Source organism: Tursiops truncatus, chromosome 12, assembly GCF_011762595.2.
Source record: "Tursiops truncatus isolate mTurTru1 chromosome 12, mTurTru1.mat.Y, whole genome shotgun sequence".
Taxonomy (NCBI): domain Eukaryota; kingdom Metazoa; phylum Chordata; class Mammalia; order Artiodactyla; family Delphinidae; genus Tursiops; species Tursiops truncatus.
The window spans coordinates 71,574,498-71,593,961 of NC_047045.1; the positions used below are offsets into that span (position 1 = coordinate 71,574,498).

At 33.8% G+C, this 19,464-nt stretch overlaps 1 protein-coding gene across 11 annotated transcripts in view; it reads left to right on the forward strand.

Annotated features, from left to right (window-relative positions):
• The window catches only part of STXBP5 (syntaxin binding protein 5), a 165,767-nt gene that overhangs the window by 84,991 nt on the left and 61,312 nt on the right, over positions 1-19,464 (forward strand). For 8 of the 11 annotated variants that reach the window (XR_002179675.3, XM_019951508.3, XM_019951509.3 and 5 more), the window contains 10 exons: positions 3,471-3,625; positions 4,823-4,895; positions 6,227-6,374; positions 6,545-6,612; positions 6,877-6,917; positions 7,743-7,963; positions 8,452-8,630; positions 13,646-13,771; positions 16,140-16,291; positions 17,374-17,457. Coding sequence is in view for 10 of the 11 variants with exons in the window: in XM_019951508.3 (XP_019807067.1) it covers positions 3,471-3,625; positions 4,823-4,895; positions 6,227-6,374; positions 6,545-6,612; positions 6,877-6,917; positions 7,743-7,963; positions 8,452-8,630; positions 13,646-13,771; positions 16,140-16,291; positions 17,374-17,457 (1,247 nt within the window). In the remaining variant the exon portion in view is untranslated. The remainder of the gene's footprint in view (positions 1-3,470; positions 3,626-4,822; positions 4,896-6,226; positions 6,375-6,544; positions 6,613-6,876; positions 6,918-7,742; positions 7,964-8,451; positions 8,631-13,645; positions 13,772-16,139; positions 16,292-17,373; positions 17,458-19,464) is intronic. The other 3 variants (XM_019951510.3, XM_073789707.1, XM_019951513.3) reach the window with 1 other exon arrangement.

Consider the following 19,464-nt stretch of genomic DNA (forward strand, 5'->3'; position numbering starts at 1 on the left):
GAGTTTTAAAGGAGGAACCAAAAAAATGAGGGGGAAGTACATCTCAGGCAATGAAGAACTAAATGCGATTGTAATTATATAAGCTGCAGGTTATTAGGGTGAGAACTAAAGAAATTGTGAAGATGAAATAGAGGAGACAGATTCTTGAGATCCTAACGGTGTAACAGGATATGTTTGCAAGATTTGGGGGTCATGTTATCCATTACCACGTATTGCTTTACTCACTGTGTTGCAACCATGCTGACCTTTTAGTTCCTCAGATATTCCAAGCTCATTCTTGACTTGAGGGCTTTGCAGTGGTTATTCCTGCAGCCTGGAATGTATATCCTTCTCCCCCAACCCCAAGATTTTGAATGGCTGGCTCCCCTTCATTCTGGTTCCAGTTCATCTGTCATTACTTTAGGGGCCTTTCCTGACTGCTCTATTTTACAGTAACCCCTCTAGCCCCTCCCTTACATTCAGCACATCACTCAACTTTGTTTTATTTTCTTCACAGTACTTGTCACAATGTGTTTACTGTCTGTCTAGACTAGGCATGAGAGCACCATTTTATTCTCAGGCGTACAGGTGCTCAAAAACTATTTGAGTGAATAAATGGGTAGCATTATGGAACTGAGTTGAGCAAGTTCGTTATACAAGTGGCTTTTTGGGTAGAAAAGATAAAGAACGTTTCACGTGGAAACACAGCTTCAGCCAAAGCTGTTATCAAGGCCAGCCAATGAGGTTGATCAGAATCAGGAAGCATATATGCTTTCTTAAGTGTCTAGTCTCTTAAAAACTACAATCAAAATTATAAAAAGTTCAAACTAACACCTTCCTAACCTAGATGCCTTCAAAAGTTAAAGTCTTGTATAACACCCAACAACATCATTAAAGAAATTCTTCTTAAATTCCTCTTAAAGTAATGGAATAAAACTTAATTCACATATTACCTAGAAATAATCTAGATCCCTAGAACTTTTAATATAATTCCAAATGCCAACAAAACCTTTGAATTTTTACAATTTTCACCATCTAGGATTAAAATATTTAATTTTATTTTATCATTGTATTTAAGACAGGTTTTTTTTCTTGTAAACTATTTCATTAATATTTATGCCTCAAGATTTGGGGCATTACAATGAAAAAAATACATAGCCTGTGGGATTTGTAAGTCAGGTGATTCCTGCCTGGCAAACTGCACATAATATAAGATTTTTTAAAAACAGTACATAAAATAAGAAAAAAATATATATATATGCATTTATTGCTGAATTATGGAAACCTTTATTATTATGAAAAAGAATATTACTGTGGTATTCCTTTCAAACTATTTATCCATTTATTTTTATCCATGTTTTTTTCACTATATTTTTTTCTCCTAAATTTAGAAAAGAAGTACAGGCCATTTACAAGGCCACTGAACAAATACATAGTTGCCTTTTGAGGACAAACCTACCTAAATGCCATGGTGTTATTTAATACGTTAAAAGTTTGTCCAATAAGCTGATCACTTACCTGGCAATACCTACTTGGTATCTCCATGGAAATTTTATTCTGTAGTGTAACTCAGCATCTTCCTGTTCATGGTTCTTACATTAATAATACTTGTGTTTTTTTTTTAAGTTGGCTATATGTAAAACCAAACTTGTCAGACTATTCTTGAAATACTACATATAAAATACCTGTCCCAGGCCTCTCACTCTATAAGAGTATAAGTTGTTAGACTCTTCACCCTTCTTCTTAGTATTTTATATTCAGTTGTATGTTATATTTCAAAATACAGATGAGAAGAGATATATTCTGTTTATTCATTATATGTGATGAAAAGTAGAAGAAAATTAAATATACTTTCCTGACCACAGTCAATAATCACAGTAAGCCAGGAGATTAGAGCAATGAATATATGGCTATACAGTTCTATTCAGGACAAAGTTTTAAGCTCTGGTTACTGTCACTTAGCTGAAAAACTAAGATTACCCAAAACAGTTTAGCGCTGAAAAATCTAAACGTTAGTAAGCTAGACAGTGGTTAACGTAACATACATTTCTGTTCATTCATTCATTTACCAACGAGGCACTGTTTTGGATACAGCAGTGAACAAAGTGGACAAAAACCCTTGCCCTCATGGAGGTTACATTTTCATGAGGAAAACAATAAGCAAAATAAATTAGCTCAATGGGTGATAATGATTATTTGATGATAATGACGATAATACTAGGTAATTCTTACTAAGGGTGGTCTGTGTGCCAGGCACTGGCGCCAGTGTTTTGCAAATATTAATTCAATAATTGTCTGAAAATAGATATCACTCTATCTCCATGTTATAGATGCAGAAGCTAGGCATAGAGATTAAGCACCTTATCCAAGGTCATACAGAAAGTAAAGCCAGAGCTGAGATTTAAACAGACAGTTTAGTTCCAGAACTAGCACTTTTAACTGTTACATATTATTACATACTGCTTGTACTAAGTGTGAGAGGAGGGAGATAGCTACACTGGACTTAGAGTAAGCATTATGAAACTACCTAAAAAAATTGTAAATGAAGAGATTTAAGAAACTCATGCATGGAACATTTTAAGTCATCTATATAATGCACCATAAACAACTTCCCCACCAACCAATGGGAAGGTACATGTGGCAGATCAAGAGCTAATTTCCTTAGAATGCAAAGAACTCTTACAAACCAATTAGAAAAGAGTTACTAATCCAATAAAACATGGACAAAAAACATGAACAGGCAGGTGAAAGATAAAGAAATACACACAGACCAAAACAGAGGAAAGGATATTTAGGGTTTTTTCTTTTTTGCATATTTAAATATATTTAAAAATAGATCTAGATAAATCATTAAATTTAATAATGACTAATAGGGAGACAAGAGTTATAGGGCTAATTAGAAGTGTCAAAAAGGCAGCTGATAGATGTGCATGGAAGTTGTAGTTTGAGAGCATACCAGCCAAGGTTCTAGGAGACAATTAAGCCCTACAGAAAATGGTTTGAGCGACCATTTTTCTCAAGGGTGATTTGTAGCTAGTACATTGTTGATGCATCAATGAGAAGTTAATTCATTACATACAATGGATGCCTTAGGGTATTAGCATTCTCTCTTAGAATTTCTGTTGAGAAGGTCTGGTTATTAGGATTGGAAATAATGACAGTACCTTTAAGAGACTTATCAGGAGAAACCCAGAGAGAATATTTTGAAAATTGTATGAAAAGGGTAAAGGGAAAAAAATTAGGGACCAAAGGGGAGGTTATGAGAGTCAAATGTGGTCAGTGTTCATTCTTACTGTAGGTGAATTTTCAGGAACTCACCTGGGTCTTACCTAACGCAATTTAAAAAGCTACATGTGAGTATTCAATTAAATGATGCGTAAAAATGTTAAAATTTAAGATTTTATTATTTCACTAAAAAACAATTTATGATACAGCAACAAAATAGACTCCACTATGCTATTTGTAATCCTGACTATGTATTTTATTTCTAGGGAACCTTTTATTATTTTATCAGGAGGTTTGTCATACGATACTGTAGGAAGAAGACCTTGCTTAACAGTTATGCATGGGAAAAGTACTGCAGTGCTAGAAATGGACTATTCAATTGTTGATTTCCTGACGCTGTGTGAAACCCCATACCCAAATGGTAAGCTTTGTGTCTTTAAAGTTCATTCGCTATAGATATGTTATTCAGAACAAAGACCTATTTGTTATCTAAGTAGTTTCCTTATCCTGTTGTGCCAGTTCTTCCATGGGAGAGATGCTGCCTTCATAACTTTGTAAATTTTATTTGAGAAGTAAATTTTGTTTTTAAACTGTATCTGTTTAATATTACATATTAGTAGTAAGTGCCTTTGAAGAATAAACAAAACTGTCCACATTAAGAAACATTTAAAAATCCTCTAAATTACTAATGTATTAGTTACAGTTCTCAAAAAAAACAGAACCAATAGGAGATTTTAGAGAGAAAAAGAGAGCAAGAATACGAATTTATTTTAAAGGAATTGTGAAAACTTACTGCAGACTGAAAATTCAGGAAAGAGTTTGATTTGCAGTCTTGAGTGTGAATTCTGAAGGCTGGAAACTCAAGCACGTTTCTGAGTTGCCATCTTGAGGCAAATTGCATTTTTCCGAACACCTCCTGTCTTTGCTCTTCAGGCCTTCAACTGATTGGATGAGACCCACCCACATTATCTAGGATAATCTGCTTTACTCAGAATCTACTAATTTAAATGTTAGTCACATCTAAAAAATACCTTCACAGCAACATCTAGACTGGTGTTTGACCAGACAGCTGGGCACCACAGTAAAGACAAGTTAACACATGAAATTAACCATTACAACTGGCATGTTATTATTTCAAGAGGAATTTATCTGGATCTTTTTTTACTTTATTTGAAGCTAATTGAGATATAAATATGTAATGCATTTCATAATTAACATGCACATAGAAAATACCCAAGAAAGAGATTATAATATTATAGTAGTACTCTAGTGGGTTCCTGTGAGATCCAGTATGAGTTGTTCTTATGCGTATTAAGATTTAAATTTGGGGTTTGTTGTTCATGTCCTGCCTTGGACTTTGCAATACCATGGAAGGTACTGTGAGCTTCTTGTCTAATTCATCTTTACAGAATAACTAATTTTTTATGGGGTGTTATATAGATTTATCTCATTTAAAACATACTGCCCTTGCATTGTATGAAGTATAATATCAGAATGTTAAATACTTGAGAGAATGGAACAAAATAAAATAAAAACTAAGCAAGAAATGTTTGTTATCTCATTTGCTGTGCTCTTGCATATTTAAAACTACTGTTAATGCATTGTTTTCCTATTCCAGATTTTCAAGAACCATATGCTGTGGTTGTTCTACTAGAAAAGGATTTAGTACTTATAGACCTTGCACAAAATGGGTAAGAAATAAAATTTGGTGAGCAATTACTTTAGTGTGTGGTGAAAAAAAGAGTCTTTTTAGCATAGGATTGGCTGTTTCATTTCTTTGAAAATGCTACATTTATATCCATAACCTGGACCTCTGTTTAGAACTACAGATAAACATTTCTCATTACCTGCCAAATTCCTCTGTTATGTTACTCATAGAAATTTCTTGTTTAAGTCAAGATTTGTTGAATTTCTGAAATTTCATATGATTCAACTTAATACTTGGATACTCTGGGGGCACACAAAATCAGATATGTCCAAAATTCATCCCCATCACAGCTTTCCTCCAGAATAACTCTTGTAGTCTCTCCACCCATATTCACTTTCTGTTGCCGTGTGTCATGAACATTGTCAGGTAATTTTACATGCAACCCCAATCTTGTTACTCTTTTCTTTAAACCACTATAGTTCTCTATTGGTTTTTTGTGTAAAAACAGTTTCTCAGCCTGCTACTCTACACTGACGGAATTAAGGGTACATTTCCAACCTGGTGCCTGTTCGCTAGAAAAACTGAATGGTGTATTAAACAAACACCACACTTCCATGTCTTTTCTTATGTAGCTCCCAACAGCTGAAGCATTCCACTTGCTTCACTGCCATCAAAAATCCACATAACTTTCAAAGGCAGCCTCTTCAAGCTTTTCTTATTCTCTCTTAACCACATATATCATATCTGATCTATAGATTCTCACCATAGCTCCTTTGCAACTTTTTGTGGTATTTCCCATATTCTTCTTGTTCGTAGATGATAGTATGTTAACTTATAAATTTTTTGAATGGAAGAACATTGTATTACTTATTTGTATTTCTTGAGAGATAATCATTAAATATGGTTTTAAACGAGTTTACCCATTCAGTATTTCAGTGTTTCTCAACTGGGGGCAATTTTGCCCCGCAAGAGACATTTGGCAATGTCTGTGTAGACATCTTCTCTTGTGGGGAGGGGTGCTACTGGCATCTAGTGGTAGAGGACAGGGATCCTGCAAAACATCCACAATGCACGGGACAGTCCCCATAATAAATTATCTGATCCAAAATGGGAATAGTACTGAGATAGGGAAACCCTAAAGTGTAAGTGAACAGTATTATTTACCTTACTTTAAGGCATTCCTAAATTCACATCAACTTAGTGTATGCTACCTGTAATAATGAATTTTTTTTTCTTCTTGAAAATAACAAGACCATGTGGAACAAAGGATACTTATTATTAAATAAGTTTAAATATTTTTTTAAGTTTTCATTGTTGTATTAATCATAGGTAATAATTCATTAAGTTAATATTTTTCTTTTCCTGTTGTTAAAGGTATCCTATATTTGAAAATCCCTACCCTTTGAGTATACATGAATCCCCTGTTACATGTTGCGAATATTTTGCTGATTGTCCTGTGGACCTTATTCCTGCACTTTATTCTGTTGGAGCTAGACAGAAACGTCAAGGTTACAGCAAAAAGGTACTGAACATGTTACATTTCAGTATTTTATATTTATCACCTTGGAGTGGTTGATAATGATACCTTTTCTAGAGAAATTAAAATCCTTTTTGAACATGAAATATGTTGTGTGCTCTTGTCATAGATGTATTATGATGTAAATTGCTTTATACAGTAATCTTTTCTTATAGGAATGGCCCATTAATGGAGGCAATTGGGGCTTGGGTGCTCAAAGCTACTCAGAAATAATTATTACAGGGTAAGTAAAAGTCCATTTTCACCTAATGAATCAATAATAACTAAATATGATTAAGACTACATGAAAATTAATTGGGCAGGTAGTGCTTGCAGTAACATAATAAGAAATAAGTTATTGTATAGAACCTGCCAGTCTACCCTAAATTTTACCTTTTTCCTCATTTTGGTGACTGTCTTTTTAAGTAACAATATATTTAACTTAAAAGAGAGAAATAATGTAATTTTTTTTTCTTCAACACATTCTTAACTCATTTGCTTTTCATAGGCACGCTGACGGGTCAGTTAAGTTCTGGGATGCTTCTGCGAGTAAGTATTCTGAATCGTGTTTGTTACATGCTCTACAATCATTGCTTTTATATAGCCTGTTTTGTAATGATTGCATAACCAACATTTAATTTGAAATTTAGAGACTATAAATTTAATACCTGACTTATCAAGTATATGAGTTTAGAATTTATAATAAAGACATTTTAAGGATGTTAATTAGTAAGTCAAGAATAATTTTCAGCAGAAATACCCAAGTCCTTTCTTCAAACCTTCTCTTCCTAACTCAGAGATAGGAAAAGTGCGCATATGTTTCAAATCAACAGAAATCTGCTGAATAATTTTAATGCCTGATTCTAAACTTATCTTTGCAAAATATATATGGTCGCTACATTAGCAAAAAAGGAAAGAATGCTTTGAATGAATAATGTTTGCAATTAGAATCCAGTTAACTGAGGGTATATTATGTTTCACCATGTAGAAGTGTTAGATAATATTGGTACCTTTCAGAGAGAAAATATGTAGAAAATAAATCTGCAAAGCAAAATATGTGCCTTACTGTTTTTATTATATTTATGCAATTGTTTTTTACAAAATCTTTTTGTTACTCTTTTGTTTTCAGATAATTTAAATTCATCGTAATGGTGTTTTTTTTTTTCTTTTTAATGAATACAATGAGTACATCTTTTTTGGTCAGTGAGTACAGTGAATGCATTATGTAAAAGAATAGTAGAGAAATGTAGACCTAGGAATAAAACTGTGGTTCAAAAAATATAGTCTATCTTCCTTACGTGATATGACTGATTAAATATTACCTGATATTTGTTCCTTTTATATTAAGATATCATATTTTATCTTTTTTTTTAGTAAATCTACAAGTATTATATAAATTAAAGACATCTAAAGTATTTGAAAAGTCAAGAAATAAAGATGACAAGCCAAACACAGACATTGTAGATGAAGATCCGTATGCCATTCAGATCATCTCCTGGTGTCCAGAAAGTCGGATGTTGTGCATAGCTGGAGTTTCAGCTCATGTCATTATTTATAGATTCAGCAAACAAGAAGTGATTACAGAAGTCATTCCGGTAGTAGTCTCTTAATTAGTTTCAATGTCAGATGCCTGACATCTTAAAGTTTTAGTATTATTTAGGAGGTTCTTTGCAGTCACTTTTAAAACACCTCAGTATTTACATTGCCATCTATCTTCTGTGACAGAAAGTCATATTTCTTTGTATATCTTCTTACTGAACATTTAAATCTTATATATATTCTGTTTCATTTAAGGAAAGATAATGTAAGTATGAGCATACTCTAATTTAGTATTAACAGGAGTGCCGTAAATTCTAAAATCATAATGCATGTGTGCATGTACTTGCACACATACACATGATCATTTTTAAAAAGCTGAGTCAGGAACCTTTTTTCCTTTGCTAAATCCTTACCTTTAGAAATCTCACTAAAGTTTTCCTTTGAAAGTGTTCTTTCCACTGTAGTGTACGTGTGTGTATGGATAAACTGTAATAAAATGAACAGTAATTATTAGGAGAGGGTAAACTTTTTACTTTTACAACAGATGCTTGAAGTTCGATTGTTATATGAGATAAGTGATGTGGAATCTCCAGAGGGTGAACAGGCACCACCTTTGCCAACACCAGTTGGGAGTGCCAATCCTCAGCCCGTTCTTCCTCAGTCTCATCCTTCTACCAGTAGCAGTTCATCTGATGGGCTTCGTGATAACGTCCCTTGTTTGAAGTAAGTTATCTAAAAATACAGGTGTTTTGGAAGTTATCTTTTAATTTAGATAAATTGTAAACATTCGTAAAGTGAAGTAACATCTTCCTGTGATGGAGTACAATGACATAACCACATCTCTTTTTGTGTTTCGCCGTGGTTAATTCAACTCTTTTTTTCTGTGGCACCAAGAGAAATATGATTGCATTCCATGATTTTATCCTTAAAGTACTAAGATTTGATCTCTAAACATACTGGTAGATGAGCATGGATCTTTCCTCTATATAGAGCTTCGTCTTCTAAATCCGTCATTGTTTTTTAGTCTGGATTTATATGTGGATCAAATGTATATTTAGGCTGCTTTCTTCCACTCTGAAAATTCTGTTTTTTCAGTCTTTAGAGATTCAGTTGTTGGGTAATCATTTTCTTGTCTTTTTCTGAATCTTCTCTAGCATCACAGTATCGTTATTTAAATGCCTTTATTGTGGAAATCCAGATTTGAATACATTTTGCTTTTTTACAGGAATAAATTGGACAAGGTTTAGTTTTCCTTTTTTTCTGTCCAATTTATATTATTGAGTGGTTAAATTTTGTTAAGCATATGTGCCTTAAATATGGCACAGAAAGAAAAGAGGAAAGAGTCAAAATCATTGAAGGAGTTCATGAAGACTTATTAAAAGTATTACATTTACAGAGAAGTCGGTTAGGGCAGTGACTGAAAACTGATCGTGGAAAACGTCAGAGATTCAGTACAAGAGTGGGAGACAGAAACCAGGCTGTAGTAGGTTCAAGCTGGGGCCGGCGGCGAGAAAGACAGTTTGCATTTGTTAACAGAACCGGGATTTATGCTGTTTTGGTTTTAGATCTGCTAGAATCTTTTATTGGTGAATAGTTCAGCAGTTCCTGTGGAGAATATCCGTGTAATCAAAACTGCATTCACCCCAGAGATGAGGCAGATTGGTTTATGTGACAATCACTTGTGATATAAATCTATAGAAAAGTAGAGTTTGTTTTTTTTTAAATCTGCTTTATATGTTTACATGAATTTGAGGTTGTGTGTTCTGTGCCAGTGGTTCTCAAACGGGGATGACTTTGCTCCTCAGAGTGTGCTTGGCAATGTCTGCAGATATTATTTGTCACAACGGGAAGAAAGGGTGCTACTGGCATCTAGTGTGTAGAGGCCAGGGATGATGCAAAACATCCTACGGTGCGCAAGACAGTGCCCCATGACAAAGAATGACCTGGTTCAGAATGTCAGTAACGCCAAGGATGAGAGACTGATCTGACCTAACGAATATAAGCATTGAGGTTAAGCACCTATCAGTACATTCTCAGAAAGGTCTCAAGTTTCTCCTCCCTCTCTCCCCCCCTCCCCCTCCCCCTCCCCCTTCCTTTCTCTCTCAGGTATATATACACACACCTCCTTTCTGCTACAGTCTGGCATATGTTTAGATAGAATGAGACTTGGTAATAAAAGAATTCTACATCTTTCCCTTTTGTTACTTATTCTGTACTACTTTACTTTAAACTTAAATTTGTAAAATTTTTGTTAATGTCATTTCTTCTGATTTTAATGTGTATTTCTCCTGCTTTTTGTCAATTTAATTTTTATAAGCATATAAAGTACAGTTTGAGGTTTATTTTGGTAACGTATTTCTGGTAACAAGTTTGAGATTTTTGTCTAAAATCCACACATTCACTAGTGACTTTTTAAAATCCTAGGCAATTTGAGTTATATTTCTTTTTTTTAACCATTTTAATAGTTTTCAGGTTAATGCAGTTATTTATTAACTTCATATTGTTTTAGTCCACAATCTCAAAAGCCAATTTTTAAAAGTCATAAATATAGCTAAATTGATGTGAAAATAACTAATACTTAGATTTTTTTGTTTGTTTTTATACAAAATGTTTTTGTACATAATTGGGTTGGGGAGTTGTTTTTTTTTTTTTCCTATTGAAGTCTAGTTGATTTACAATGTTGTGTTAATTTCTGCTGTATGGCAAAATGATTCAGTTATACATACATATATATATATATATTCTTTTTTTAATATGTTTTTCCATTATGGTTTATCATAGGATATTGAATATAGTTCCCTGTACTATACAGTAGGACCCTGTTGTTTATCCACTCTATATAGAAGAGCTTACATCTGCTAACCGCAGCCTCCCACTCCATCCCTCCCTGTACAGTAATTGTTTTTCTGAAGAAACATTTTAAAAGCAGCTATTCAATTTACTTCTTTTACCAATAAACTTTTGGTTTTATTTAAGTATTTTAGTTGTGCTTTTGCAGGGTGTTAGTCCAAACCTACAAATTATTTTGAAACTACAAAGCCTCCAGACATTATTTTGACATTTAAAATATATTTGTACAAATTACAGAGCTTTTTATGAAAGTTCAACCTTTATCTTTAAAAAGTAAACAAATTAATTTGTATATATTAAAAATATTAAATGGTAACTTGCATATAACCATTGTAGACATTAAACGTAACGCCCACCCAACCCCCATTTTGTATTTTTAAAATCTAACATATTTCATCATTTCTTGATTCGGTTTCTAATTTTATACCAATTGGGGATTTTTCAGCAAGTTTGACTTATTTTTGCTTTGGAACTTTTTTGTTCCTTCAAACTAAGTAAAATAAGAATTCCATGACTTCTGTGTGTCTTCATCACTTACATCTTAAATGTGCCCGTATATGCACTTCTAAAATTATCCCTGAATGCCTGTTTCTGCTCTTAAGAATCTAATCTAATGTGCACATTAAGTATGCCAGAGGGAGGGTAGACACTTCCTTGAACCTTATCTAATTCATACAGGGAGAAAATAGCACACTCAGACTCTACAGGCTGTGCTTATATCAACAGAAGCTGTCTCTGGTGGAGGTGAAATGCTACTCAGTCTTTATTTTTGTCTTTCAAGAGGGATGGCTGTAGCCAAGCGTGGGTGTTTCCCTGAGGGAAATCAAAACTTCTGCATCAGCCAGTGTACTGTTCTGAGTGTATTAACTGGAAGACTTTGCACAGGCAGATGTGACCGCAACTCAGTTTGTTTTAGGGATACCCTCGGTGATTCACGTTTACTCTGAAATTTGGACAACATCCTGTTTTCTTACCTAGAGTGAGTCTAGCAAGTAGGACAGCAAAAAGTCTGGTGTCATGGTGTTCTTCACTAGAAGCACCAAGTAAATGATCCAAAGGGTTCTCTGAGTTTAGTGTCAGGAGATTGAACATCGAATAGACTTCCTGCTGTCCTTCCTTTATACACTCACTCCGGAGCAGAAGCCCCAAGAATTGTTGGAGTAACCAGGCTTTATATGTGTTTTGCAAGAACAATTACTGGAGAGAGTCTTTGCAATCAAAAACGTTCTCACTTTAAAGTAAAAGTAGATTTTTTTTAATAGTAAAAGTAGTCACAAATAAATTGCTCACATTTAAAAAAAATTTTATCTTCCAAAATCACTTGAAGTTTGCAAATATGACAAGGTATTATATCTAAGTAACTTTATTCCTTAGAAAGTCTCACATTTATAAACCACCCCCCCTTCACTCCCTCTAACATGCTTATAACAAATTTAACCAGTATAAGTTTTGTATGAACTCACTCAGTACAAGTGAGTATAACTGTTTGCTGAATAGTTCACTTGAAGATCCTACCTCAAAGTTAACCACTTCTTACTCTAAAACTGCCTCTTCATCTTGACATCTTTTATCTTTCTTTTTTTCTTTTTTGGAACTTAAAATCACTGTCTTCTTTTTCTCCCCTCCTCTATCTCTAATCAGCCTCCAGCTCATTCATTCATTCAGTAAATATTGAGTACTGCCTCTGCTGGAATATTAAAAGTAACTGCAAGGTGTCTACCTTAATGGAATTTACGAGCCCTTTTGAGAACTTACTTCATGTGTTTGAAATCTACCTTATTATTTCGCATCACAAGGATCACAGGAACTTCCGCATGGGTCTCATTGTACTTCGTCTTGCATGCCTCTACGGTTAATCTTTCCAAAGTATTTCTTATAAATCTTCACTGGCTTTTAATACTTTAATAATGAAAATATATTACTTTTGTATAATCTGACCATTGGCAAAACTCTTTCATAGGCACTCATAGTGCTGTCATACTGTGATTAGGTAATATTATTCCCACTTCTAGACAGGAAGACGACTAGTAAGTGGCAGAACCAAGACTCAAACTCAAGCCTTTTTGAGAGCCCTGAGTTCTTTCTACCAACATCAAACCTTTGCAGCTGGACCTCAAAGACCCTGGAAAGTCTGGCCCTGGCCTGTCTCGCTATAGTGACTTTTTTTTACTGTTACTACACACACCTTCCACTGTGACCAAACTTAGACACTTGTTAATTTTTGACTATGGGTTTTCCTACTTCTTTATCTTGTTGGCATATTTTTTGCAAAAGCAATTTTTTTAACACTATGCAGCAGTTATTACGGGAAGAGTCTACAATCAAAACTACTACGAACTCAAAGTCAAAAAAGATTTTTTTTTAATAGTAAAAGTGGTTATACAAACAAAAATAAATTGCGCACATTTTTTATACTTTTTCCTTAACTCCTTATGTTTTGGGCCAGTTTTCATTTAGTTATACCATACCTTTTTCAAGTTTTAAGCCTACTTTTCTAACTTGGATTTTTTTCTCTAACTTGATTTTTTTCCTCCTAATACCTAAGTCGTTGCTTCTCTTCATTCTTCTCCCCATCCTTCCCTATTCTTCTTTCATCCCTCTCTACCCACTCCTCCCCTTCTCCCCCTTCCCTTCTCCCCTCCCTCCCCAGTTTATATGTGGAACTTACATATAATTTCTTATTTTTGTGATTTATCTAGGTGTTTCATCTCCAACTAGACTAAATGATTATAGAGGACAGGATTCTGATTGTGACATTTTTTTATATTTTACAATTTTATATATAAAGTTATTTTTTATATAGTTACGTATGCGTGACTTTATAATTACATAGGCTAATAAGATAATTGAAGATGGGTTAACAGGTAACATGCTTTCCTTTCTTACAGAGTTAAAAATTCTCCACTTAAGCAGTCTCCAGGTTATCAGACAGAATTAGTTATTCAGTTGGTATGGGTGAGTGGAGAACCACCGCAACAAATAACCAGTCTGGCAGTTAATTCTTCCTATGGATTGTGAGTATAATTTCTGTGTTTCTCCGTCTCTTCATCGTATTCCATGCATTTTTATATTTTTAAAAACGGAATGATCTTTATTATAGTATCACTTAAAAAGATGTTGTATAACTTTAATTTCAGACCAAACTCAGTGTTTATTTGGAACATAGTTCTGTTTTGAATAATTTACTCTGGATATGCTTATACTGCTTCCTGATTTAAAGTTAAATATCTTATGGACCAGTGAATCTATCCTGTCCTGGAAGTACTCTGAGAAATAATTTCCTTGTTAATGTTTGGTATAATGAAGGTCTAACAACATCAACCCAGAAGACTATGTTCTAAATTGATTCTATAAATGTTGAAGCATAGCTGTATAATTTGTTCTTTCTCCTTCCATAGTTAACTTGTGTAAATTGTAAAGGCATAGTAATAGTTAAGTAAACTATTCATCTATACTACAGGTGTATTTTTATTTATCAATTCATGCCTTCAAGTATATAGTGTTAGTAGTACATACTTTCCATTATAATAGGATAGATTGATTTATTTTTTAATAAATAAATTTATTTATTTATTTATTTTTGGCTGTGTTGGGTCTTTTTTTTTTTTTAACATCTTTATTGGAGTATAACTGCTTTGCAATGGTGTGTAATTTCTGCTGTATAACAAAGTGAATCAGCTAAACATATACATATATCCCCATTTCTCTTCCCTCTCACATCCCCCTCCCACCCTCCCTATCCCACCCCTCTAGGTGGTCACAAAGCACCGAGCTGATCTCCCTGTGCTATGCGGCTGCTTCCCACTAGCTATCTCTTTTACATTTGGTAGTGTATATATATCTATGTCACCCTCTCACTTCGTCCCAGCTTCCCCTTCCCCCTCCCCGTGTCCTCAAGTCCATTCTCTACGTCTGCGTCTGTATTCCTGTCCTGCCCCTAGGTTCTTCAGAACCATTCTTTTTCTTTTTTTTTTAGATTCCATATATACGTGTTAGCATACAGTATTTGTTTTTCTCTTGTTGACTTACTTCACTCTGTATGACAGTCTCTAGGTCCATCCACCTCACACCAAATAACTCAATTTCGTTTCTTTTTATGGCTGAGTAATATTCCATTGTATATATGTGACACATCTTCTTTATCCATTCATCTGTCAATGGACACTTAGGTTGCTCCCATGTCCTGGCTGTTGTAAATAGTAAAAATCAACATTGTGCTACAAGAGAAACCACATGCTAACTGTTCAGTCTAGAGCTATTTATTATGTGTAGGTCACTGTCTCCTTCCCTTGATTCTAGCCCTAGGGACTCATTCATCTTTCTTCTTCCTCCTTATAGCTACTACCACCTACTCTATCTCTTGCAGTTGTGCACCCAGCTAAGACTGGCTGTAGTCTGAGATAGTATTCTCTAATGTCTTTTATTTGGGCCCCACCATGTAAGAACACAAACGTTCCCCTTTTTAATATTTTACTGCCCACAGCCATAAGAGAAACAGGGAATAAGAAAAGGAACCAATAGGATGTTTCAAAGGAAATTGCAAATCAGTTGATCACAGTCCCCATTGGGCTCACAGATGTATTTTGTTTAGCCTTTTTTGTGTATTTTTTAAATTTGAACTAGTTGCCAAGACTATTTAATGTGAAAATCCATATTTAGAGCTTTAATTGAAAACTTTGATTATCTGGCCCATGTCTCCATTTCTGTTCGGCAGTAGTCAGGAGGAACTGGGTTGAAGCTTCCCCTCTTTAGGTGGGCTGTCCACTCTCCAGTTCACTACAGTCCTTAGTTGGCCCGTTTACTTACTTATATAGCCCCTCTATATATTTTAGCTTTCGATTCCTGGCTTAAGGGATCTTAAAAGAATAAAATTCCTTTATTCATAGTTGCTTTGTTCATAGTTGGTTTGTACTTCCCGACTCATAATTGAGAAGGTATTTGGAATAGTCCAAAGGGAGGCCCCCAAGATTTATGCTTTCTACTTGTTATTCTTGACTATAGGGATTACCAAAACTTTTCCAAAGGTATAATCCCCTACTTCCCTAGTGCAAGGGAATGTCTTCCCCTGAGGCATTCAAAATACCCCTAAGTCCGAAAACTAGACGTCATATTGCCTAGTGTGGAGATTTATGTCCCTGGTTGAGTTCCAACTCCTATGCCAAATTTATTCTATATTAATTTGTAATCATTAATATCTACAGAAAATCTGCACAGTTCCATCAGAAGGCGTATGTAACCTGTATTTGCATGGCTGTAATAGTGTTTTGTTTCAAAAGGAATTTTCTTAAAGACCCATCATGATTTTTTAGCCCTGTAGACTGCAGTATGTTTTCTTGTAGCTGTTTATCTGTGCTAAAATATTTGCTCTTTCCCTATTCCTAGGGTAGTTTTTGGCAATTGTAGTGGCATTGCAATGGTCGACTACCTCCAGAAAGCAGTACTCCTCAACCTGGGCACTATTGAATTATGCGGCTCCAGTGATCCTTATCGGAGAGAACCCCGATCTCCTCGTAAATCTCGACAGCCTTCAGGAGGTAAGAAGAAAAAAGTCCTGAGCTTTAGGATTTCCATAAATGCTGAGTTACTTCTGTGAATATAAGTATTTCCATTGGGTAGATAGCTTGTCTGATTTCATCTGTTTGTATAAAATGTATCAGCCTGCCTTTTTGTTTTGTGTTGTTATTAGCTTATGCTTTTGTTTTTAATATTCTAGGATTTTATTTAACATTGGGAAAGAACCACAGTTTCAGACTTCTTTAGCTAAATTATAATGACAGGAAAATTCATCCCATTATTACAGAACAAAAGTTAATTTCACAGTTCTGTCCCTTTTATTGCGAGACGAACAGTTTATTGTTTTGACTATTTAATTCAAAGGAATCATTTCCCATGTGAAAAAAAAATGTAGATGCAAAAGTGAATTTGAACTCTATGAAATACAGCGTTCTCTGATAGCTTTGATTCAGTGCAAGCCCAGATCCATTAAGAATTCTCTCCGTAGCATTCTTTTGTGTTTGCTAGGTAATTAGTCTTATTTTAAATGTTTTAATACTAATTCCTCATGGAACACATGTATAGTTAGCTGTTTATAATAGTACTCCTCACCTTTTTTTTTTCCAAACCTCATGGCACACACAGAAAATGGCATTGGATCTCTGGCATATAGGGATATATTAATGAGGCCTCTAGCAGTAACTGGCCTCTGGGCTCCAGACTCCCCAGGACCTGCCCAGCTGGACCAGGGATTGAGGGGAACTGCATCTGGGGCAGACTTAACCTAACCCATTTGCAGAATGCCATCGGGAAGCTCTGATCTATACTTCCTAACTCAATCTCTCTGAATTAAAATTCTTTCTGAGATTCATTTCTCAGTTGCTTTCAGGACATTATTAGCTGATACTAAATACTTCTCATAATTCATGAGAGAAGAAAAGAAAAAGGTGATGGGATGTAGACCTTACTATCATTTTGGTGATAGTTGAATATTTTTTTCTGTTTTTGTTTGTGTGATCATTTTGTCATGTGTTATCTTCAGCAGAAATCGTTGTCCCAACCATACCATTCTAGTATCTTTGTCTCCTTTTTTTTTCCTTCTGCTTTTCATTGCTTCACTAAGGTATGCTGATTGTGACTTCTTGCATGTGCGGCGTTTCTAGCTTATATTCTGAATCTGTGAAAAAACTCCGTTCTTCTTTTTTAAGTAAGTTATTTATTCCATGTCGGTAAAGTCATGACAGTGTATTTTGTCTGTAAAATTATTTTTTCTCAGTTATTTTTAGAAGAGCCTATTAAAGCATCCTATATCTAAAATAATATACTCACTATTTAAATTCATCTCATAATATGTATATGAAAACAGCTGTTGAAATGTTTGTGTCACAATCCAGTTTCTTTATAAAGCGAAGGAACTAACATTTAGTGTCAGAAAGTTAAACATTGTCTTGATAGAGGAGTAGTAAAAGTTTTATTACTCCTGAAATTAATTAATTTCTTTTCTTGTTGGTACCTCATCATAGTTTACATAAAATTACTGGAAATTAAATACCTAAATTCATCCAAGGATAGAGATCAGTTCTACCGTGTGATTTTAAATTTTTTTTCTTGAATTCCATTGCATGCTACTTTATTCTGTAGTAAAGCTTACAATATTATTCATTTTATTATTTGCTTCATCTTGTATTGAAGAGTTACATGTTTAGGCACAAGAGAACTACTTGAGTTTTCATCATCGGTTTAAGATATTTACTTATGGTTGTTATGCTCACTTGAACAATATTTAGGATTATGTTTTAAATAAAAATTAAAAGAATGTTATTTTAAAACACACTTTAACATTTTAAGAATATTTGTGCCTTCTAAAATATTTATATTTCAAATAAAATCAAATGTAGAATAATTGGTACTAAAATTCTTTAATTGCATTGATACAAAAATGATATTTTTGCTAAAGTGTATATTTTATAATACGTTCTTGAAGTGTAGCCCAAGTACCATGAAATTGTCCTTCTATCTTTTGTAATAGATGAGTATGGATGGAGAGATTTGTTTTTTTTCTACTAATAGGTGCTAATATATTTTCATAAAGAATAAGATGGCACTCAAATTATTTTATAAGATAAAATGTTACTGTTTAAGTTTATATATTTTATAGCTGTATAAAATATCTACAGTATTTTCATAATAAAAATTATGAAACTGTCACAGGGACAGGTAGTGATAAAGTATTTCAACTACGTATATATATATATATATGCTGATAGTCTTAATTCTGTTAAGAGTGAAACGTGATAATATACGTCTTGGTTTGTTGGCCACTTTTTCACTCAGTGAAGGACACAAAAAGGAAATTTCTATTCTGAATATAATATCTAATGATGTGAAAGTAATAGACACATGAGAAAAAGTGCTTACTTAGGCTTGGAAATAGATAAATATAGAATTTAATAAAGAAGGAAATTAGATGCACAAAGCTGTATCTAGACTTTAGGAAAGATATTTTCAAAAGTTATAGAGAGGAGGCTCTAAAAATGAAGTTTTGGGCTCTACAATTGCAGTTACTGTCAAGTCGTCAATATTTTCGATAAGACAGTAAAAGAGAAATAGCCCAGTAATACTAGTTGAAATTTCTGTCTTTGTGTTTCTTATAAGAAATGAAAGAGACTATATAAGAAATAAGGGATACAGTCAAGGATGGATAAAAATGTTGCATAGACCAGTAAGTACTGTGTTGAATTAAGGCTGAATTCCCCAAAATGAGAAATACAGCAAAATGTTTGGTTACAGTGAAAATATAGTTAAGGAAGGATTAGGATACCACTTTAAGGATGATTTGCAATGATAGTTGAAAAATAGAGTATAGAACTAAATCACTTTGTTTCTCAACTCTCCATTAAGAATGATTTTTCTCTCTGGAAATTATTAAAAATAATAAAGAGAAATTAAAGTTTAAGCCACATTTTGCAAATAAGGCAAACCAAGCAATAATGAAAAGATATCAAGAGAATTTGTAAAGAAAATTTGTAAATGGTACCCCCAATTGATGAAGGTCAAATATTTTACAAATCAGTAAATTTGATTTACAAGTCAGTCAGAGTTCTAGGATGATTTGCTGAGTAGTTGATGCCTTACATGCATATTGAAAATAGAGATAATAATAGAAGTCAGCAGGAATTCACTAGAAGTAAGTTGTTCCAAAATCAGCATTACT